At 35.5% G+C, this 24,076-nt stretch overlaps 2 protein-coding genes and 1 long non-coding RNA gene across 7 annotated transcripts; all 3 read left to right on the forward strand.

The window, feature by feature from the left end:
* The first annotated feature begins 293 nt into the window (after positions 1-293).
* Positions 294-1,576, forward strand: LOC147873428 (uncharacterized). The gene is made up of 3 exons (XR_015535770.1): positions 294-536; positions 731-906; positions 1,418-1,576. It is a non-coding gene; the product is annotated as an uncharacterized LOC147873428 (long non-coding RNA).
* Positions 1,577-2,059: 483 nt separating this feature from the next.
* On the forward strand, positions 2,060-12,916 carry LOC110832990 (ionotropic receptor 84a). Of its 3 annotated transcripts, none has more exons than XM_087351258.1 (8): positions 2,072-2,450; positions 3,255-3,367; positions 3,949-4,122; positions 5,029-5,255; positions 6,773-6,981; positions 7,738-8,009; positions 8,767-9,038; positions 12,820-12,916. In XM_087351258.1, exons 1-7 carry the CDS (start codon positions 2,118-2,120, stop codon positions 9,035-9,037), a joined length of 1,599 nt encoding a protein of 532 aa, XP_087207384.1. In that variant the 5' UTR covers positions 2,072-2,117; the 3' UTR covers position 9,038; positions 12,820-12,916. The 3 variants fall into 3 exon arrangements, with proteins under 3 accessions (XP_087207385.1, XP_087207384.1, XP_087207383.1); XM_087351257.1 differs by lacking the exon at positions 12,820-12,916 and adding an exon at positions 9,848-11,584; XM_087351259.1 differs by lacking the exons at positions 8,767-9,038; positions 12,820-12,916 and having other exon boundaries at positions 2,060-2,450; positions 6,773-7,025; positions 7,738-7,862.
* Positions 12,857-23,513, forward strand: LOC147873429 (ionotropic receptor 84a-like). 3 transcript variants are annotated; one of them, XR_015535766.1, is made up of 9 exons: positions 12,857-12,983; positions 14,440-14,760; positions 15,721-15,833; positions 16,304-16,477; positions 17,301-17,527; positions 18,482-18,690; positions 19,558-19,829; positions 20,026-20,114; positions 20,346-20,467. XR_015535766.1 is itself a non-coding variant. In XM_087351256.1 (9 exons), exons 1-9 carry the CDS (start codon positions 12,861-12,863, stop codon positions 23,409-23,411), a joined length of 1,581 nt encoding a protein of 526 aa, XP_087207382.1. In that variant the 5' UTR covers positions 12,857-12,860; the 3' UTR covers positions 23,412-23,513. The 3 variants fall into 3 exon arrangements, 2 of the variants coding, with proteins under 2 accessions (XP_087207382.1, XP_021926208.2); XM_087351256.1 differs by lacking the exon at positions 20,026-20,114 and adding an exon at positions 23,364-23,513 and having other exon boundaries at positions 20,346-20,439; XM_022070516.2 differs by lacking the exon at positions 20,026-20,114 and having other exon boundaries at positions 20,346-21,354.
* The last annotated feature ends 563 nt before the right edge of the window (positions 23,514-24,076 follow it).

Genomic DNA, 24,076 nt, shown 5'->3' on the forward strand with positions numbered 1-24,076 from the left:
TATACGAAAGCATTTACTACAAAGTAGGCGTCAGTACTTTAAACAAATTCTGTTCTATTTAAAATTTTATTCTCAAGAAATAATGAAATGGAAGACGTAGGTTTTGTAAGACCTCTGCTCGAAATTGCTGCTTAAATAAGTACAAGCAATTGCCAATATGTCAAAGACAGTAAGCACAGATGTTTACAACCTAATTTATGGCTGCAATTTGCATGAGCAATTTTCAAGTTATGTAATTCCGTTCGCGAACTTGTAACACGCGCGTTACAAGATGTCATTCGGAAAAATGTCGCTGATGGTAACAGATTGATCTCGCTGAAACTAGTGAAGAAACGTATTCAGATTAAATTCTGAATTTCTTTCCACAACTTACAATTCCATTTTATAAAATTAACATCACACGTGGTAATTCGAAGTCGTGTATTTGTAAACTTATAAGCTTCATCTAAGGCGGTCTGTGAAGGTCTATAAAGTTTGTTTTAATACAGAGAAACGCGTATTAACAAGCGTCATTTTACTTTCTGCAGTTATTTAAGGTAGGTTAGACACAGTTTCAATTGACAGAAATGTAAATTATTTCCTTGTTATCTACTTGTTTATTTGCTCTAGGTAAAACAGAGTTTGACGCTCGAGTTTTGATGTGGTTGAAATCTAAGGCCCACCATTGAGGAACCTCCATGACATTTTATTGTATGTAGTCTATGCATTACACTTCTGATTTTCGTTTCAGTTTTACTTCTTATCATCGAACAATATTTTTATAAATGTGGCTGTATCTAGGAGTACTAACACATTTCTTGTGCTGGGAACATTGTTCTTCTGACCGATTCATATTATCTGCAGTTACGTCATTTGCGTCTCTGAATAAAGTATCGTCTATAGCGGCGTTCGTATGTCAACAGAAAGGTAAGAAAAGTCTCGAAAATTTTGTACTAATATGCGCATATTTATAGTGAAGTCCAGAGTTGCATCTACTGTCCATGCTCGTCATTTGGCTGCAGTTTACCAAAATGTGTGTGGAAGTGTTTAGTTTTTATTACGAAGTTCCAGTACACTGACTGAGTTACATAGATTTCTTTTCGATGAATGATGGGCATATGGCTGCAAAGTCCCCTCGAGCCTTCAACCTACTTTACTGAGGTAAGTTAGGCTAAGTTTTTCACGTCCGTGTTTTTCAGAACTTAATAATTTCCTATCCATCTAGCGGATTTCCATGACGTCACACTTTAACAGTAACAGCCGGGACTTAAAAAACAGATTGCTTCCTGCATATTTAAAAATCACTTATCAGAAAGTTCTAACATAAGCATATTAGTTGTTAAGGCGATAACTCTACATAAGCAATAATTACTCAGTTTTATGGCTGTAGGATCTTTGTGTATTTTTGTGTTCCGTATGTAACATTGTACTCTTGTAGATGCTGCTTTGTTCTACAAGACCTTATCTGACGAAGGAATTCCAATGTCAGTATTTTTACCGGGTCAAACTCTTTCTGAGTCTTTGTTACTGAAGACTGAATGTTACCGGTTGGCAGTAATTGTGGATGTTGCATGTGATGGCAGTGTTCAGTTTATGGCGGAGGTAAGCCAACTTTATTAGAAAAAATTATATTCTTTAAGACATTTTTAATGGTACCTTCTTTACATATTACATGTAATTACGTTATTTATATTCAGTAAATTTTTAATGAAAATGACAGAATACATAGGCGCATAATTGTAGACAATTCGGATGCGAATAAATACATTACATCATCATTGCATATGCTTACTGTATTGTATATTAAAGAATACAAATAATAATATGCGCAATGCAATCGTTTGTAATTCATTTGGCTTTGTCAACATATTATTTATGTATGTGTAGTATTCGCACTAACAAACTTCTGGAGAAAGATAGTTCGACTTTAATGGAGCCTGAAATTTGCCACCATGTTTAAATAAATGTTTTGTGGTCTGGCGGTGCACTACTCACCAGACCAGAGCATTGACCACAATCTGCAAGAACTTAAATCAACATAAAGACCAATGAGTGATTCAAAATAACAAACGATGGAAATGTAAACTATATGCATTCCATTATTGGAGTACACATTTCCCCACTTGTTGAATTATATTATGATGTTCAAGGCTTCCAAGAAAAAACATTTCAGCAGTCTACATCACTGGTTGCTGTTACCAATATCCGAAGAGCCTTCTGCACCAAATAACAATGCTTTAAGCAGTGAATCACTGATGAGAGCCCTGGAACCACTTGACCTGGTACTCGACAGTCATGTGACTTTGGCAATCCCGGAACCTGACCAGGTCCTCCTACAAGATGTCTACAGACTTGTGAGTGGGCAGAATCTTACCGTCACATCGCCTCGTCACTGGAGTCCAGGACAAGTTTGGCCCACAGGACCTCGGAGAGATAATTATGGTGGAGTGCAGATCAAAACGGCGGTCATTGTGAGTACTATACTGATGATGATACAGCTTGGAATGCGCTTCTATTACAAAGTTATGGTTGTCTTTCACTCTTATTATCTGTAGTTTCTGTAGACTACACTTCTGATTTGTCATTAGCAGGATGGTCTGACAGAAGAGTATGTACAGTAAAACCCCCTCAAGTTGGACACACCTCTATCTTGGAGACCTCTACAAGTTGGACACATTTTCGTGGAATCCAAGTGTCCAACTTAGAGAGGTTTTACTGTATAACATTCGGCTGGGAATATGGTGTGCGTTTCATCTGTTAATTTTGATGACTTGAAGGTGGGGAAATTTAAATGCGTTGTTATGAATATAGGATATGATTTATGGAACTTTTTATTTCAATGTACATTGTCATTTAATCGCAAATTATTTATTTATAAAGTGGTATTTTCTCTTAATCTGAAACGTTAATAGTACTGTATTCATATTTGTCTTTCATAGATTTTTCAGTCACTGGAATGACCGCCGATCATCCATGTTTACTCTATGGCATAGGATTGTTAATCGATATTAATTCTGGATATAGTGTTGTAGAAATAATTGCGATTTTAACTTTCTTTTTGTATCTGTTTATGCCACTTTTTAATAAGAAATGTTATATTTCTTTATTAAAATGTGTAATATTATTAAACAACTTTGTAGTTGTTCATAATGTTTGTAAAACTGGAAATAATTTATATAATTAAAAATGATTTATATATGAATGTACGCTGTGGCGATTTTCCATGTTGATTGGCGTTACAAGCGATCAGGGACTGCTTCAACTTCTACTTGCAGGTAGTAGGAGATCCATGGGAACACTTTTTCGACATGCGTTACAAACATTTGAATACATTAAGTAAAAATAATTACGCACTGATGGCCTATGTTTCAGAGATGCTTAACTTCAGGTAAGTTCTGTAGCCTGTATTATTTCCTTATGAAAAATAGTCTCCATACCAGACGTTTAGAACAGTGTTGCATGTTGTAGCGAAACAGCATTTTCACGTTTGTTTTCCATTGTACTGTACTATTTTCGGTACAACACAAGCCAGCACCATGAGCTCTCAGTTGTCTTCGACATGACGTCGGACAAACAATGGCACTATCAGGGCCTACAGTCTCTTGGAGCCTACTGGCCTGGTAAGGTACGTTGACGAACCCGTGGTCCTGTCAGCTTCTTCGGTACCTGGGACCAAATTGTGTCACTTGCTTGGCGATAGAAGGAAAACAAACCTGTATTCTACGTAAACCAAACACATTAACGACGTAAGAATTGAGACAGCGAACTACAACGTATTGCAGCTGGGAAATAATGTCTGTAGTATGGACAGTATGTGCTTCCAAATCTGCTGCCTCTCTTATCTCCTTGCCTTTTATTTTTAACGGACATCAAATAAGTTGATTATTTCTGTCTTCATACTCATCGCTGTGAAAACCTCAAATCATACATATCAAAGATGTTATGAAACTGCTGTGTCTGTTTGCGCAGGATGAACCTGACGATGTCAGAGACATGGGGTTTCCCAGTTAATGAAACAAATAATTACACAGGTATCGTAGGTCTTATGCAGCGTGGTGAAGTGGAGATAGGAGCTGCAGGATTGCTGATTAAGGAGACTCGTATGGATATGGTAGACTACGCTGGTGAAATAGTAACATTCAGGTAAAAATTCAATCGTTAATTTCATATTTGTTATCATAGTTCTATCAATATTAATTAGAATTATTTCACTTAAAATTTAGGAGCGAGTGTAAGGAATCCTATATAATGATCAGTAGTGAGTAATTTTCGTATGGACTGTTGAGGCTGTTGGCATTATATTTAGTGCATTATTTCTCAAAATCTTTTAATCCTTAGTAATTTTATAGCAGTGAAACAAAATATAACATCATCTGTTAACGAGATCAAAAATTCTCAGGTCAATGTTTTTGACAACGCTGCACGTTACGTATCAATGTACTGTTACTAAACTTTGTGATGGTTAGGCAACATGATATAAGAATGTTTCCTGGACATTGTTCGCTTTCTGTAAAGATTTTGTCTACAGTGTTTCTGAGGCTTCTCCTGTTTCCGTCTTCAGGCTCCGGAATGGTGTCTTTAATTTCACTGCAAATGTAATAAGTATCCAAAAAAAATTTCATTATTTGGATTTCGAAACATGAAGAATACATGAATAAGAAAATAACGAGAATTAAACTGTCACTAAACTGTGCATCTCGTTCTATTGCCTCCAAGAATGCGTATTTTTCATAAATGCCAAAAATGACCTAAAATAACTTATACAGATTTTTCCCTTCGCTTTCAGAGGATACGTGAAACTTTTTTGAGGGATAGCAAGTTTTATTGGTTATACAAGTTACTCAACAACGCCAGTTTCTTTTGCAGTTCTGGACTAGTAATTACAGAACTTTGTATTTATGGAATGATGTTATTAACCTGGAATATATACAGTTCTTACTTTACTCTGCATTGCATGTTCAGAATCTTGTGTATCGCAACTATGACATTAAATTTATCAGTCATCATAACATGGCTCAAAATACAAGTGGTATCTGTCTTGGTTTTCAGGGGCGCGTTTATGTTTCTGAAACCGTCTTTATCTGAGGTGTCCATCATCTACTATCTGCCGTTTAGTAAAACAGTTTGGATTACGTTTACACTTATAGTAGTGATTCTAACAGTTGGCCAAGAGTTGTCAAATCGTTTACACAGAAATGTAAATAAGTCGGAGTCTAATGAACCAACAGAGTGGAGCGAAGCCATCTTGAACTCTATCGGCATTGTTTGTGAACAAGGTAATGTTTCTGGAGCCAAATAAAATATTACTTTACATCCTGTGTGACAAGGGCAAGAAAGTCATAAAATCAGACTGTAATCGAGAAGTATTATATGTGGTTGTGGATCTTGAGCCACTTAAATCCACTCTACGTACAGAACATGGGTAATATGTCCTTTGAGACCCATTTCAGTATTATTCTCCATTCACCGGCTCGGTGTTCCGAATGAGTACCAATCCACGAGGCTTCCTCGTCAAAATCTGCCCCTTTTCTTGTTTCTCCAAACGTAGGGCGTAGCTACATTTAAACATCGCTCATCCAACTTTGCTAATATTATAACTACCTACTCATGAACTTCCCTGTTGTGGGCTGTGGTCTTTTTACCCCCGTGAAAAATTCAAATCTCGTCTTGAGTGCAATGTATTCCATTCTACTCCCAGTTCATATCTTTTATGTTCTGGTATTTGTAATTTATATTCATGTCTTAGACCTATAACTCAAGAAGTAGAACTCTTTAGCTACTTTAACATATTTCACATCACTTCTGTCAATTCAGTGAGCAGGAGTACTTGTACAGTTCTGCCCAGAACCGTAAAAACAAAGGTGGAAATGCCTTGTGTGTGTATCTTATAGGTTATGTAAGCTATTGACGTCCACTGTTTCTTGTCTCCTTGCTGGGCGATCATAACAGTTTTTTTTTTTGGGGGGGGGGGGGGGATCGATCTGTGCCAACTGCTATTTCGTTGCATGACAACCGTTTAATGGGTCAAGCGTTCACTGTGAACACTGATCAAACGGCATGTACGAACACAAGAAGGGCGAAATGAATAAACATTTGAATTGTTTCCGTCCGGTTTATCTGAAGAAAACCTCGGCGAGAAAGGACACTTTCGGCTACTTTTATTTTGCCATGTGGAATATGTAGGATTATTCATAAGATTGTCAACATAAAGAATTTGTCAGAGTGGGAGGTTTTGCTAGTAGGTTATGTATAGGCCCTTACATTTACAATAATTGGAAATAAACAAAATATAATAGATTTAAAGTAACAAGGATTTTTTGAGTGCTGCTGCTTTCTTTATTTAAAAGGGTGAGATAAAATCTCTGCCTGTAGACCGGCTATCATGACAGTGATTTGTTTGTGGTCTTTGGTTCCTGCAGTCTAACGCCGCGATAACAACTTAAATTAGCCACGACCACTTCCTTTCACATTATTTTCTATTAATTTCATATTATGGTTAGACGCCATAATCCAAGTGATCGAAAGCATGGTTAAATGAATAAAAAATACGTAAATTTTTATAAATTTAACTTTTAATTTATCGATGCATAGATTTGTTTTGTATTTTTGTTATTCATGTTTGTAATATTTATGAAGTATGCCTACATTCTAATTTGCATATTTGAGTTCTTCTTACAGTGTTTTTCCAGCCTGTTCAGCAGGGCACCAAAAATTCCAAAGACCGTAATTTCACGTTTAACAGGTTAAATGCACCATGACCCGACATCACACGTTATGTGTTTCTTTCTTTAAGGTTTATCAAGTCCACCAGAGAATGTGTCGTCAAGAATAGTTTTCTTGTGTCTTCTAATGCTTTCTGTGTTCGTCCTGACGTCATATTCTGCAATCATCGTGTCACTGCTGCAGACATCCAGTGATTCAATCGACACGCTCACTGATCTGATGGACAGTGCGTTCCATCTGAGTATGGAAGACATTAGCTACAACACAAACTACGTCAACGTGAGTGCCAAGAGTCTTGCGTTTTGTAGTTCTAATGGAGCTGGGTAATTTCTTGGTTTGTTTATTTGTTTATTGTTAGGCTTGTGTATTCTTTGCTAAAAGCAGGCCTACATATAATTAACTCACAGAAGGGAGTTCATATGTTTCCGTCCACTTAAATTATTATTACCATCCCAAACTATCTGACGGGTTTCTATAAATTTTGAATCTGGAATTTACATTAAAATTTGTCTATCGAATTAATTTTGGCTTTTTTATGTCCAATATGAACCTTACGTTACGTTAAAATGAAATTAAACGTTAATCGATTGTCTCAAAAAACGGTTCGTCGTAAATGGTTGGATGAATCTATGACCTAAAATATAAGCTATATAGATTTCTGTGTGGTATAGAGATGGCTGTATGAAATATGTTTAGAAGTAGTAGAATAAATACTTAAAGAAATACTCGGCAAAATAATTTCTAAAATAAACTGTGGGTTGGGTGACATACAACAATCGATTTATAACAGTAACAAATAAAGATCAAGAATAATGATGTGGGTAAAGCCGCAAAGAACGCATTTCGAAAATACGTGTACTCCAAAATATCGTTCGAAGTACACTTTCTACTCTTGTGTAAAATATATGTTAGGATCTTAATCAAACATTGTTGGGTGATTTTAATTTTGGTTCCTTTCATGCCGTACCTTTTAGTTTTTTCTCTTACTGTTATTATGTTAGTGTCGTATGTTATAGCCATGTACTTGCCTTTCAGGACACAATAGACCCTGTGATACAAAGACTTTTCAAAGAGAAACTGTACGCACAGCCATACAAACAAGCATTCACAACGCAGAAAGTTGGAGTTGAAAAGATACGTACAGGGCTTAATGCCTTTCACGGAGACGCAGGAGCTTACAAGGTTATGAGCGACACTTTTGAAGAATATGATAAATGCAGGCTTAAAGAAATCAAAATGTATTCCACAGATAAACTCGCTTTCCCTGTACGTAAAGGATCTCCTTATAGGGAACACATCACTCAGCGGTAAGGACACAAAAGTATTATATGCTGTCCAGAATAACCGACTTTCGTGATTAACTTTTAGGTTATTTTGCAACATGATGAGCTACATAGGTTATACAGCGTCAATTGAAACGTGAAGTCCATCAGAATGAGCTATAGCTCAGGCGGTTAGTCGCTACCTTCTCATTGCAGAGGCTTGTGTTCACTCACAGTCAGAATCATGTAATCTATAACAGAATCCGTTTACAATAATCTTGTTTTATGTGTATTATCTGTTACCTCCTTGAATGCACATGTGGATTAATGACTTGTCTGCTAAAAGGCAGGGTTCTAAAAATAGTATTTACTCTCAAACTTTCCAGCCAATTATCAAATTCTCTTTAGAACGCTTCAAGAAATATGGAAGCCTACTCTGCAGAGGTTCCTGTTAACTTGCTCATGGTGAAGCAGCGACCCTTTGTCCATCGGTATAATAAGAAAACCATAGGCCTTTTTAAGAATGAAAAGGCAAAGAGCGTAATGAGAGGTTCTGAGGGTAGTTTAATTTGGTGGTAGGAAGGTCGACTTGTATTCGGGAGGTGCCAGGTTTATATTCAATCGGTGATGGTTTATCTTAGTCATTCCAGTCAAATGTTCAGTTGATACCCAAAGTCGGCCGTAGCAACTTCGAAATATTCCTTTTAAATCTGAGGCAAAATAGCCTTTGATCTTTGTTGGCATAGTCTGACACGTTCTGCCACATATGTTCTTGTAATTTATACTTCCTTCCTGTTTGCAGGGCCAGATGGTTGAGAGAGATTGGCTTAGTAGGTCGAGAATATAAACGTTGGTTTTATCAGAAGCCGAAATGCGATTCAAACAGTCAAGGTTTCGTGAGTGTTCGGATTCTAGATTTCTATCCAGTGCTTTTCATTCTCCTGTTCGGAATAATATGTGCCATTGGAATCTTTGTGGCCGAAGTCCTATACAACTCGGTGGGAGGTGTCAGATGGTGGTCTCGGATCCGCTGCAGTCTTCGGCATGTTTCAGAGCAAAAATATTTGCGCTGAGGTAACTCTTACCTAATCCAACTCAAAACATCTTAGTTTTAAGACCCTGTTTTCTGTAGGCTAATACATACGTACTTGCGAAACTTGGTTTGTTTTTCTGACTGCGAGCGAAGAACAAATAAAGACGATAGAGAAATAAAATGCTGAGATTAATATTTGGATGTAATAGAAAGTAATGAAACGCTTTTACAAAACTACGATTGTGGACATTCATATTTAGGCAACGTAACTAAATCAGTTAAAGATTCTATGAGACTTCGTGAAAGATGTGGGCTAAATATCCAAAGTAAAACAGACATAAAACAGTGGATTTGTGGTACGTAACAAACTAAAGAAATAAACACACGCTTATAGAAGAAAAAGGAATTTCCGTACTCCATTTCATACACTGTGACAAATTACATCTGGAATTTCTAAATATTTCTGAAACTTTCAATATTGCATTGCTGTTGGACCATGATCTTGCGTATAGATATGTAACTGGATATGTTTCTATATATATAGAAAATAACTTAATTAAAATATGTTATTTATTTATATAAGCTACATACTTTGAGAAACAAACATACGAATTTACGAAGGGCACATTAATTTAATATTAATTATAGAATTGGTGTACAGTGGGCTTAATACTCGTGCCTGGTATTCGCGAGGTCCCGTATTCTATTCTCAATCCCGAGACCTGCTAGCTTGAGATTCTTCGTGGTTTTCCTCAATCCCTCCAGACAATTGAAGAGAGAATACCATAAAATAGGCTACGATCTCCTCTTTTCATGTAGTTTCCAAATCATTATTTCTTAATCGTTCTAGCTCAGTCAGTGTAATGACTGGCTACGGACTGAACGGCCGGGAGCAGAGGATTTTTCCTCTAGCCTCTGCGTCCAACCCTGCTCTGGGGCCCACCCAGACTCCTATCCAGTGGGTACCAGGATCCTTTCCCGGGGGCAAATCGCGGCCGGGACGTGACGCTGACCACTCACCTCCATCTAGTGCCGAGGTCAAGAATGAGTAGGAGCTATACCACCCCCTCCCCCAAGCGCCTATATGGCGGAGAGTGGGACAACTTTACTTTACGTTCTATCATAAGATGCTGTGTCGCCTGAGTTCTTGACAGCGTCGTTAATAAAGCACTAATTAATAATAAAACAATTCTTACAAAGTTGCAATCAATTCACTGATATTACGTTACTTGTGTTAATTATAAATTACTTAGCTGACTGTCAAGATGAGACCTATCTTTCTTTGGAAGTATTGTTTACGAAATAGCTTGTCACTCATTAAAATTCCTCTAAAGAAAGATCAAAGAATTCTCTTCCATAGCACTACTTCGCAGTGACGCAAACCCCTTCTTAATTAATAACGAATTTATAAATTGAGGTTGTAGAAGGTACAGAGTATAAAACGGGTTGGCATTTTGTTCTATATCCGAATTTTCTTTGAAAGCTGTTCTTATTACTACATGTAACGTTTGTAGTAAAGTAAATTCCTGAATTGAAAATGTTGCCTGTGAGTCTAATACCAGGCAGTGTAACAATGTTGTTCGTATGTTGTGTGTCCGAAACGCGTGTTCCACAGATTATACTGTCTCTCATGGAGTCATTCATAGTGCAGAATGATGTTTCTTCAGCTGTTATTGTCAATTGCTGGAATCTTTCAGGTAACGTATGAGTATTAATCACACCTTTCAGACCCTGGTCCTTGAAGCATACATAGTTTCTGAATATTCGCAACGAATAATAACAAAATCGCGATTGCTGGTTTTATCATGTATTTTTGTCCATATGTTAACATCTCGAGAACCGCTGAACGGAATTCTATGAAACCTGGTACTAAGGAGCGTTATTAAAATTTGTCGGCACATTCCAATTTTTGTTAAAATCGGGCGACAATAATGGAAACTTTACATGAAGACGTACATATGTTTCTCGTTTCGCTAAATATTTATCGGAGCGAAAAATGTTCGGAACAAAAACTGTAGAGAATAATGAATCGCACATTTTGTGTCCAGTACATGGGCCTAATCTTACTTTTTCACAAGTACTGCTGTTTTCATATTAATCAAACAAAAGAGAGTTTTATTCCATGTCATCTCACTTGGATAACCATTGACTGATTCTGATCAAATTTTGTGCAGAAATTCCTTGTTCGTCATCTATAATAAGACAGCATCTGAATATTTGTAAATCTAGAGGCAATGACAGCGAACGCGCCAGATTATTTACGCTGTATGTATGTTTCATAACTTATTTAACATTATAATCTGGTTGTTTATTAGTATACTAAATGTACTTGAATGTTTACTTGCTAATTTTTCGGACAGGTGGAAACTTTAAAGTAGTCTAAATTACTGAACAGTCATGTAGTAGAACGTAGTACCAGAACTCATCTTCAATGAATATGATATTGTCACTGACAATTCGAAATGTTATAAGCCTGCATGTATCGATGTAATTAAAATCGAACTACAGTCACGTACACAGTAGGATATTACACTTATAATAGATTTGTAGTGTAGTGTAGTGTCTGGAATAAATCAGAATTACAACAGTGAGGTAAACATTTCTTGCTGGTACTATCTCTACCAGCAAGCGGTTAGAACGCTGGCCTTGTAATCCTGGGGTCTCGGGTTCGATTCCCGGCGGTGCCCGAATTTATAACTTGTCTTGGGCAAGGCCGTGGTATAGGCAACACGGAGTTTTCCTCCGGGGGCTTCACCGGTTTCTCCGTGGCATCCCAACAATTACTCCATTCACACACAGAAGAAGGCAACGGCAAACCACTTCTGGATCATCTGCCAAGAACGTATATGAACAGGTCCCAGTCCGAGAAAAGGATGGAAGGATTCTGTTCATATGGACCTGTCGTCAGACAGAACACTAAATAAATAAAATAAATAACTATCTGTACATATGGAAACCTGACTTTTGCCAGCTTTACGCAGAGTTTTAGTTGGTAATCTTCTGGAATATCATCTGTGTACGATCATCATTGTGGATTCATTGGATTCAGTCGTAGTAAGTATACTTAAAGTATTCATAAAATCATTTGCATTTGAAGGTATTATAAAGAATACAACGCATTTCCTTTACAAAGATTAATTGGTCATTGCTGTTGAAGGAATTAATAGCTGTCTATTCTGAGAATTATATAAAACCCAAAATACAATACGTAATTAGAATAAGTGGCACATATGGCTAGTGTTTAGGTGTATGCTTTCAATTCGCTTTAATGAAAGAAAACACATTCGTACTACGGCTAATAACCGTACGCTTTTTAGATCGCGATATAGATTTCTTTTCTTACTTCATTGTTGTGTGTGTGGGGGGGGGGTAGCCCTACATAATACAGGTAGGCCCTATGTAAGTGCTAAAACACCTTTACGCTAAAATCTACACTTGTACTTAGATTATTTCCTTTACTTGAAAGTTTCTGTGCTTGAGCACAAGGGAGGATTAATTTCTTCTTTTAAGCATTCGTTGTCCTGCATTTTGATTTTAAAGCTACCTTCGCACTTCAAATTTGTATTATAAATTATTTTATCTGTTTCATATTATACAGTATTTTCGTGATACTGCCCCTCCATATGAATTACCCTTTTCCCCATCCTTGCAATATCTGACTTCTAGGTCAGGTTTCTAGTAAATGCAGAAACCATGAAAATTCCGGGTCAAATTTGGACATGCCAAACCATCACTTTCAACTTCTGTGAGTATTGTTAGTTATAGTTTCAAATTACACGCCGTTTTCTGATTTCTGTTTCTCTTGAATTGTTTTATGTTAAGACAAGGCATCGGTGACCAAGAACTTGTCCCAGAAGAACATTATGGTGAAGTTCCAAGACCCTGGACGTGATACAGACACTTCTCTACTTCTTAGGACTGACTACCATCGCATTGCAGTGATTGTGGACCTGCAGTGTGAAAGGAGCTTTCTTTTCTTGTCATATGTAAGCTGTTAAATGTTAGGCCTAAAGTAAAGATATTTGGGTAGGATATTAATTGAATATTTAACGACGCTGTTTAAATTTTAAAAGTTTTATGGTTCCGATTTAGATGGAAAATTATCACGACCTGGAAGGAGGCGGTCTAGCCTGTTCAAAGACATACCTAGTCCCGACATTCACATAAGAGACGCGAAAACCACGTAAAATCTCATTTGGAACATCTGGTAACCCAGTCGGCTATCCCACCACATTCAAACTTTGGTTTGTATTTGAGAGGTCCCGAGTTCAAATTTCGACCCTATGACCGACTATCCTGACTGAGGTTTTCCTTGGTTTCTCCAGGCAAATACTGGTACAGTACCTTAAATTAGGCCATGGCCGTTTCCTTAACATCCTTGCCAGTACATTATTCACTAACCATTTTCCCATCCAACTTTATGTAGTCTGAGCTGCTGACAGCTTCTTCAAATAAACCACAAACAAATATATAAATATATATGTAGCCAAAAGGTTATCAAGTTGTCACGTAATTTATTATGCATCACATTCCATGTGGATGATCGCGTGGGAAAATCGATTATTATGGTTCATGAATTGTAAATATAGGCCTACATAACATATAACACCGCTTTTGATATGGTTTGTAAAAATATCTAAATTTTGCGCAAGTTTCTTAGAAGTAAGAATACAACTGAACACAATATATTTGACATGCGTAGCTTTAGTTTATGTAAGTAAAAAATAAATTCTCTTATTTTCATTTTCCTATAAAAATGGAATCTGTCGAATGGTTATCACCTCTGCTTCATGTCCCAAGGGCCCGAGTTCACATCTGAGCTTGAAGACGGGTTATCCCGAGAATTTTCGTGTTTTTCTTCAATATCCCCAGACAAATTCTGGGAATACTTCTTAAATTAAGTCAACCTTCCTTATCCTTTCGAATTCATCATTTATAGATCACGCAAAAAGTTTGTGCTATGGAACATACACAGTTAAAAAAGTGTCGTTAAATAAACAGTGAATCGTATATAAATAACCATGATAAAATGTTTATACCGTGAAAACATTTAATATTAGCACAGTTGTTAATGATAAATTTGCCTTTTTGCAGCTGTACAATTGTAGGAAGTGTTTTGTTTTTAATTACTGCTTTGTATGTTTTTAGAAGCTAAACACAGCTGTAATTTAGGAAGGTCACGCATTCGGTTAGAAATTTGGCTTTGGTCTTTGACACTCTTTTTTGGGAATATGTGAACTGGATAACATCATCATCATCATGTATAGTAGTTGTAATGCTTCTAAATTTCAGCAGTCTGACAGGATGTTCTAACAGGCACTAAAATAAGACTGTCAAATAATCGAAGTAATGAATGATTACTCCCACTTATCAATAATCCCTACCTTAATTCAAGCATGCAGAAAATATATTTGCTTCTTGAATACAAATGTCTGTTCACAGGCTGGCAAAAACAATTGTCTGAAACTTCAGCACCACTGGCTCATGCTGGTAACGAGCGACCTGTCTTTAAATGGTCTAAAATCTAAACAGGAGCCACTTATTACAGCTCTAGAGTCACTTCCTTTGGCAGTGGACAGTCAGGTGTTTTTAGCACATCAAGGATCTGATCTGAGCCATGTCCTACTACAAGAAGTATACAGGATTCGACCTGACCTGCCCCTTGTATTTACTCCTCTTCTTGAATGGTCATCTGGTCAACTACTGCCTCCAAAACTGCGGAGAGACAACTATGGTGGAATTTCTATAAATGCTGCTACAGTGGTAAGTAGTAACAGATTTGTATATCCTGATTATGTAATGTTATAAATTCATTCTACAGAAGCAAATATATTTTTAAGGTTGCTAAGAATGATGTATGACAGGAGTAGTTTTCCTTGTGCCAAAGAACCATACTGTGCAGTTTCGACCTTAACATTTTATGGAAGTGAATGGTTAGTTTCCTGCCCTGACTACATATGAGGTGCGATCGGAAGGTTTCCAGACTGCGCGTAAAAAAACCCGTACACTTATCTCAGGTATTAAATTCATCCATCACCCTCGAAGTAGTTCCCCTGGGAGTGAACACAACGATCCCAGCGCCGCTGCCAAGCCTGGAAGCATCCCTGGAAATCTTTATTTGTCAGCCTGTCAAGCACCATCTGCGATTCTGCCTGAATCTCTTGCCAAAGACTCGCCAAAACGGCTACGGAAACCTATGAAATGCTAAAGCAAGCATTTGGGGAGTCCGCAATGGGAGACGATAGAAGAGATTCAGGCAGAATCGCAGATGGTGCTTGACAGGCTGACAAAGAAAGATTTCCAGGGATGCTTCCAGGCTTGGCAGCGGCGCTGGGATCGTTGTGTTCACTCCCAGGGGAACTACTTCGAGGGTGTTGGATGAATTTAATACCTGAGATAAGTGTACGGGTTTTTATACGCGCAGTCTTGAAACTTTCCGATCGCACCTCGTATCTCTGCGAAAAACTTCCTAGTACTCATTGAATATGATTCTTAATGAACTCCAGAGGACGAATATTCTGAGCTGCTTTCAAATTATATATTTTACTGGTAACATTTAATCCTTTCCATATATAACACGTACAAGATATTGAATGAAAGTAATCACTGATATTCATTTATGGCATTGTTAGTTTGAACACACGTATTTTTAGATGGGTATAATAAGTTTAATGGATTCCTTTTGAAACTCTAGTTTTAATACCAATATAATTATTTTCACAGGTAATTGATGATGTGTGGGAAAACTTCTTTGATATGCGCTATAAACATATTAACTCTCTGGGAAAATGCAACTATATGCTTATGTTACTTGTGTCCCAAATGTTAAATTTTACGTAAGTAATAAAATTATTATATTTGTTCAGTACTGGATTATGAAAATGTACTTAGCTTTATGGCCAATGGTAGATCAGAAAAATAGTAATTAGACAAAAATAAGACATCCACAATGCAACTTATGAGTGAAATTTATTTTTCTTCACACTTTCTAGAATGGCTCTGAGGTCTATCAAATGGGCATCAGAGTTCTTTTGTAAGGAATAAAAATGACCAGAGTATGAAACTGCTTGACTGAAGTTTTATGTAATGGAACTGCTCTAATTCAGATTTGACTGTGTCTTTGTCTAGAGAAACTGAAAAAAATTACAAAAATCTGTCATAAGGGCGGCTAGCTAGGCTAACATTCAAATATTGTACCTCCTGGTATATGGCTGTAGAATTATTACGGTACTGATCCTCTCAGATGATCTTTCATGTAAATGGTAGTAGCATATACTGACTGCACTAAAATTACACGTTCTTACAGGGTGAATCTAACTTTAACAAATACTTGGGGATTTCCAAAAAAGGGAACCGGTTGTTATGATGGTGTGGTTGGTTTATTACAATGTGGTGACACAGAAATTGGAGCCTTGGCCATTCTCTATAAGGAGAGTCGCATGGATAGAATTGATTATGCTGGGGAGACATTTGTATTTGGGTAAGTGTTTACTTAAAGACATGTGTGCTTTCGGCTTCGTTTAATGGATTTACAAACAGATAGACAAACACAGAGACAGATAGTGGCTTTTATGATTAAAAATAATATATATCTGAAAATATTAAAAAAACAAATTAGTATGTTATATTATATTATAGCCGTCATAAAGAGTCTGTATATACACTGTTGTGTTGATGATTCATTGCATGAATTCTTCAAGCTGTAACTGAGTTTAACATTACACTCCCCTCACTAAAGAATAGAATTAACACATTCCAAGCATTCTATGCCATGCCTCTGTCTGTATGCTTGCATATGCATTTGAATTCCTGATGTCTTAATCATAAATTATAAAGTTTATATATGAAACTTACCGAAATCTAGTAAGAAAATATTAATTTTGTAATTATACTAGCTGTTTAAAACTGATACTTTCCTTTAAGACTAATTAAATTTTACACTTCGGCCAACCTTATTACATCAAAAGAAATTTTCTGAGAAAAGTCACACATCCTAATAAAATAAATGCATGTTCTTTAACTCATCTAGAAATATTTATATGGAGATAAATTTTTGTCATACATGACAGTTACTTGAAATAACTTTAATATTTGTTATCTTAAATATTCAGGTCATAAAATATTTAGACAGAATGTATAAATATTAATGGCATAAATGTATTATTCAGATAAGGATCCATTTAAACAGTTAACTCAGAAGCACCTATTACACTTCTGTATGCAAGAAAGTTGTGAAATTTTTTTTAAGATCCATGTACTTTTCTCTTATCTTAGTAATGAACACATCTTCTGAAATGTTTCAGACTTTCATTTAAATTCCTGAAACCATCACTTTCTGAAGTATCCATTATCTACACATTGCCATTCAGTAGATCTGTATGGGTCACGTATACAATAACAGGAGCAATACTATCAGTAGCCTTGTATGCCACACAGAAGGTGGAAAGCTGGGTGAATCCATCACGAACAGGTCCTCCTCTCTTATTTGGAGATACTGCACTAAATTCATTAGCAGTTATGTGTGCAGAAGGTAAGATTATAAAAAGTATTTTTCTACCCTATTTCTTAGTTTATTAACCCTTTCTGTTTCACCATGCTTTTTATATGGCATAAACCATGTATGTTAATAAAACACAAGAGAACATCTGAAATCTCATATAAAATTTTTCCAAAGGTACATTAATTTCTCATAATATTGATTTTTGTTGTTTGATAGCTCAGTCAGTATGGTTACTGGCTTTGGGTTGGAACACGGGTTCAATTCCTGGTGAGGATATGGATTATTCTCTTTGGCGTCACATCCAAACCAACTTAGGGGCCTAACTAGCCTCCTTCGAATGATTACAGGAGTTCCTTCTCTTGGGATTAATGTGACCAATTGCTTAAGCCCAGGAATATTTTTTATTTTTTGAGTTCACATTTTTGAAAATATATTGTTTTTAACATTTTAAAAGTTTATTTATTATAAAAGAAAAATAATTATTTCCCACCTACCTCCTTTGTTACATCTGAGTATTGACACCTTAATGAGGAAAAAGTAACTGTTTGTACATCTTGATTTTTCCTGTACATCATTTTTTGCACACTCTTTTCACTGTCTGCTCACTTGAACATGTTTCAGACCAACATGGCCATCATCAGGTTAAATTCCCTCCCAAGTGAACAGCGTATGTGAAAAGTGACATACAGGAAAAACCCAAGAAAAACATACCACACCAGGATACTATCCTACAGACCTACAAATGGTACCCATGCCTTCTTTATGAGTGTAGCATAACTGCTCATTAAGCTGTAGTTACCCTCTGGCAATCACTTTCCTGCCCTCCTTTCAGTGGGATAAATAGAATTCATGTTGTATGTGCTTTCATGTCACAAATTAGTTCCTTCACCACACAAAGAGAGAGACGCTTAAAAGTAGGCACTTGCCCTGCAGGCATTATATAATCTTTTTAAAGTACTAATTCAATTTGTAATATCATTCCAGGATCACCACGTTCACCAGAGAATCTTTCATCGAGGATTGTGTTCCTGTTTCTTCTCCTGTTGTCTCTGTTCCTTACTACATCATACTCAGCAATTATTGTGTCACTGCTGCAGACTCCTAGCAATGCAATTAACACACTCACTGAGCTAATAAACAGTCCTTTCAAACTAAGCATGAAGGATATTGCTTACAACACAAAATATGTAAATGTATGTAGTATGAACTTAAACTCTGAGTATTGTCATCATTCATTGATGATTCCAGTACATGGGTGGTCTTAAGATAAAACTTCCTCCACTGTTCACTTTCCTCCTTTAATTGTCCATCTTGTGTGTATCTAATCTTTTCTGTTCTCTTTTATGTATCTTCCTTCACTTGTCCTCTTCCCCTTGTCCATGGTCCATACAGTGGTCACTTATTTGAAACTTCCTTTTTGATGTTTTCACAGTGATCATATTATCATGTATTATAGTCATAAAAGTTAATATATTATTTCTAAAGAAGAAAAATAATAATATTTTAACTATAGTCATTCATGCAACAGAGGTTATGTGTGATCCAGCTGGCCATACTGCTAAACCATTGACCCTGGATCCCACATGATACTGGTGCCTAATGACTTGCAATAGTGATGAGATAAAAGTAAAGTAAAGCTGTTCCACTATACGCCATGTAGGCGCTTGTGAGAGAGTGATTTATTCATTTACCTGCTAGATGCATTCCTGAAAAACATTGTTTTTTTCTAATTTTATCACTGTAAGAGATATTATTGCCAACACTCTCCATTAAGTGGAAGGTGTAGTGGGTTTATAGACACATTAACTGCTATGGCTATTTTTATCTTTCTTTACATCAACACCACACCACTTCTGCCATATAATCTGTTATTGCATTTCCTCTGAAATTTTGGTATCTACCAACAAGTACACTTGTCATTACAATCCAGAAGACCAGCATGGACAATTTTCACAGTTCTCCAATTGCTTTAAATTTAAAGTATGTAAATGAAGAGCATATACATGGAAAAATTATTGAATTTGTTTAATTTTTACATAATAATGTTTTTCTTTTCTTAGGACACAACAAATCCAGAAATAAGGAGAATGTTCTATCAGAAATTGTACACTAGACCACATTATCAGGCATTTACTACAGAGGAAATTGGTGTTGAGAATTTACGTAAAGGATTGTATGCTTTCTATGCTGGTTCAGAAGCATACAAGATTATGAGTGACACATATGAAGAATATGAAAAATGCAGATTAAAGGAAATATCAATCAATCCTTCGAATGTTCTTGCATTCCCTGTGAAAAAGGGAAGTCCGTACAGAGAACATATCACTCAGAAGTAAGTAATCGTGAGAGCCAAGTATGATTCTGTAAAGATTTGTGACAGTGGTTGATTTATTAACTTTAGTTATATTGGACATTGTCAATTTTTTTTTCGGGTATAATTGACATGTTTATGAAATTTTGAGGGATTCCTGTATTCCCATATTCATGAAACTGGTTGTCATATTAACATACATTTATATTGTTTTTAGGAACAAACCTGGAACCCATTGAATACTGTCAAATAGACCCACTCTAGAACCACTTTAGTTGTCTACTGGTCTTGTTTAATTTTTATACTGTAAGTGGCATCTCATCAAAAACTGTCTCAAGTACTTACAGTTTGCTAGTCTTGCTACCATGCATTAAAATCTAATTTTCTTTCCTAAAATTCTGGTGCATTATGGGAAGCTAATAAAATGCCATATCATACAATGTTTTTGAAGAATAAATAATATTAATCTCTTTATGGAAACTGAATATAAAAGAGCCAATTTTCCATCACCAATTTCACATATTTCTGTCTCTGTAGAGCCCGCTGGTTGAAAGAAGCAGGTATGGTAGATCGAGAATATAAACGCTGGTTCACCCAAAAGCCTAAATGTGATGCTAACAGCCAAGGATTTGTAAGTGTGCGCATTAAAGACTTCTACCCAACATTGGTTGTATTATTAATTGGTATTATCTGCTCTACAATACTGTTCATTCTGGAGTTTGTGTACCACAAAATAAAATATGGCACATACTGGCCAAGGGATTCCACTACAAGTCAAGGTGAACTAGTAAATGCTAGACATGAGAAGCATGGCAACTAGTCATGATTTCCCATATAATGGCACAATTAATATCTGAAAAATTCAGATAGATTAGGGATGTATCACTTCATCTGTGGTTTGACAGACTGAATGTGTTCATCAAGCTTTTTCAGTCAGATTCTGAAAACAGAACTCTTTGATTAAAAGTTAGTCAGAATTATCATTCTGAAATGCAGCCAAATTAGGCATTGTACACATAGGATAATGGTTCAGGCATGTTCACTCTGCTGCCTCTTGAGTTTCTATTTATGACTGCTGAATTTTGATGCTTTCTTGTGAACAGTACAACATTGATAGGGTGGACAGGTAAAGAACATCATCACAAAATCTGATAAAAATGTGTCCAACTATTCTGTAGTTATGAGATGATGCAGCATGAAAATCATTTTGTTTAAAAACCTCAGATGAAAACCAAAGTACTCAGAAAGAACATATCATTAACTTGTCCACCATTAGTTCCACATAAATTGCACTGGGGTTGAACTTGGGCCTGTGTGTTAAGAAGCCAATATCTAATTGTTTGAGCTATGGTATACTCATATGGAACATATTATATACTGTATAATGTTATACATATTACATATTTGTGTAAGGACTGCATATTTATTTTGCTTTCAGTATGTGTGTGAAGAGTTCTTCACATTGTTAACTGTAACATTATATAGCAGATAATGGAATAAAGAAAATGTGTAAACAATGGAAGAGCTATAAAGGTTAGAGAAAATATTCAGCTATCAAGAAATTCCTTTCTGTGAAAAATGTGATATATTAATATCTTTGAAACCTATTCCTCTGAGATCATCTTTACTTCTGGTTTCTCTAAGATTCATTTTGATGCTATCCTCACAGACCAGATATCCCAAGTGATTTCTTCTCTTGATATATTCCAACTGCAATTTTGTACTATTTTTTATTTCCCTCACCTTATCCTTCTTTTTTAATCATCTGATACCATTAAGGACAAAAATAATTCTTGTAAACTGAATGGCTTAAATATGTAAAAATGTATGTTAAATGTGTTTTAAAGGAGACAGGTCTATAGGAACACAGAAATGGAGTGACCTCCAGATAATTTGTTCATATAGAGGAATGTATTAGTATAGACATGACAGCAAACCTTTCAATAGAGAGATCATTATTAAACATGTCAATAGTACCAGCACCTTATACTTTCCTTCCTCTCATCAAAATTACCCATTCTTGTGTTACACTTTCATCTTTCTTTTTATATTGTAATATTCATATGTGCTGTCTCAGTGCTAATCAGAGGATTTGTGTAAACTACCATATATTTCCTATCACTCATTTTAGTTGACAGATCAAAGAATTTCAACATGTTGACTTTTAGACTGTCATTCTGTGACCGATGGTTGTCATTAATTATAAAGTTGTTAACCTAGATGACATAAAGGATAATATAAAAGGATATGTAGTTGCAGGAATTATTGTACTGCAGTGTTATTAAAGTTGTGACATAGTTCTATGATAGCTGTGATTAATTTCAGTAATACCATCCTAAAGTCTTAATTTAATATAATTGGTAATATTAACACATTGAAAAATTGCAGAATAAACAATAATTGCCTTTGCTATATTAGCTACATTAAACCATGTCGCCAGTGATTTCATATAGTGTTATATAATAATTCATATATAAATGTCATTCAGTTTCTTAAAGTCAATATAAAGAATGTCATGGTAATGGGAACTACCAAGCCTCAAACATGTTACATTAGATTGCAGATCTAGTCTGTCATTCATTACTTATCTGGCTTTTCCCTTTTCATGTAGACAAGTATATTTCTGGAGGCTGACTGAGTTAAGAATCTGGTGCTATAATCAACTGAATCCAAAAATAACAGAAACATACTGGATATTAATGACATTACAGATTATATATAATATCTTTGGTTAAGGATATCCAAATGGCAAGATTAATTTTAAGATTTTCTTTACATATACTTTATCAAATTACTGTAATGTAAATGAAGCTCCTGGTAGTATTATATTTGTACCAGACTTTTGGTCTGGCTGTCAACAACATCACTTTCTCCCTCATCAACACATTCACAGAGAAAACTAGTGCAACATCAACAGTTTTCTTCTCTTGCTGGAGTCCTACAGGTAAAATGCAATTCTAAACTGCCATTAGGTGATGTTAATTGGTAAGATAAAAGTGCTCTATCTACATTTCACTGAGGAGTGTCCATTCATTCTATCAGGCACTTCTAAGCAAAGGCATAAGGACCAAATATTATAATCATTTGTTACCAGTGAAAATTAATTACTATCATAGCACGGGGATTTAGACAATTTGTATCTTTTTAAAAATTTAGATTCAACTGCAGTAAAGTTAATGGAGGATTTATGATGCACTTATGATTATGCATTTATGATGCACTTCAGTTTTCTCAGTCAATAATTCTTTCACAAACCTTCCACATTTATTGATGCCTCTGAGGAGCTAAATAGACCTGATTAATCGATACAGTTATCACAATCATGGAAGTTGTATCTTTGACCCAAAATATGGCAAGAATTAGAAAAAGAAAGTTATCTTTTAGTTTAGCTAAAGAAACAATTTTATATGTGACATATGTACATATAATTTTGCCATACAGGATTATGTAGTGAATCAGAGGGGAAATAGCTTCAGAAATTTTTCAATGTGTGTTACAATCTTATAACTAACTGCTTGCAAATTCTTAATTCTGAATATATTCTTTTATTTCTAGATACCATGCTTATGGCAAAATTCATGGCAACAAAAGGACTGTTTATAAACATTTATAATCCTGGTGTCCAAAGGAAAACACTAAAGCAGCTCTGGACTAAATATCACCATGTAACAGTTGTAATGGATCTTCATTGTGAAGGCAGTTCTACTTTACTCGCAGATGTAAGAATATATTATTTTAAATCTCCATATATTCTTCTGAACAGCATAGATTGGACACTCCTATAAAATATAGTAATTGACTTTAATATAATGTTTATTATATGTTGTAATATAATGTGATCACAATGAAACATATTTATAATCATGTTGATATCTATGTACTGAAGCTGTTTTTTAGGATAATAAGTTTTTTCCATGATCTTAATGGGCCAGTTTTCTACCAGTTACATTTGTCATGTTTTGGATATTATAAATTTGATAGATGCATAAACCAGCAATTTATTCCAAAAGCTAATGTGTTATACCAAAGTCTTCTGATTTTTCTTGCCTCTTCATTGACTTACAAATTACTTACTGCATTATTACAGCAAATTCTAAAAGAACAGAATTCTTTGCCAGCTTGTAAAATTGTGAAATGTGAAAACTAGAAACTCATATTTATGAGACATATTGATGGTGAGACATAAATGGATAGACAACAGAAAGAATGCCTTTGAAACAAACACCATATGAAAAAATAATAAGTGTGTAATTAAAGAAAAAATTGAA

Source organism: Zootermopsis nevadensis, unplaced genomic scaffold (genome assembly GCF_977971745.1).
Source record: "Zootermopsis nevadensis isolate Lab colony 2312 unplaced genomic scaffold, Znev_1.0 Znev_ptg000018l, whole genome shotgun sequence".
Lineage (NCBI taxonomy): Eukaryota > Metazoa > Arthropoda > Insecta > Blattodea > Termopsidae > Zootermopsis > Zootermopsis nevadensis.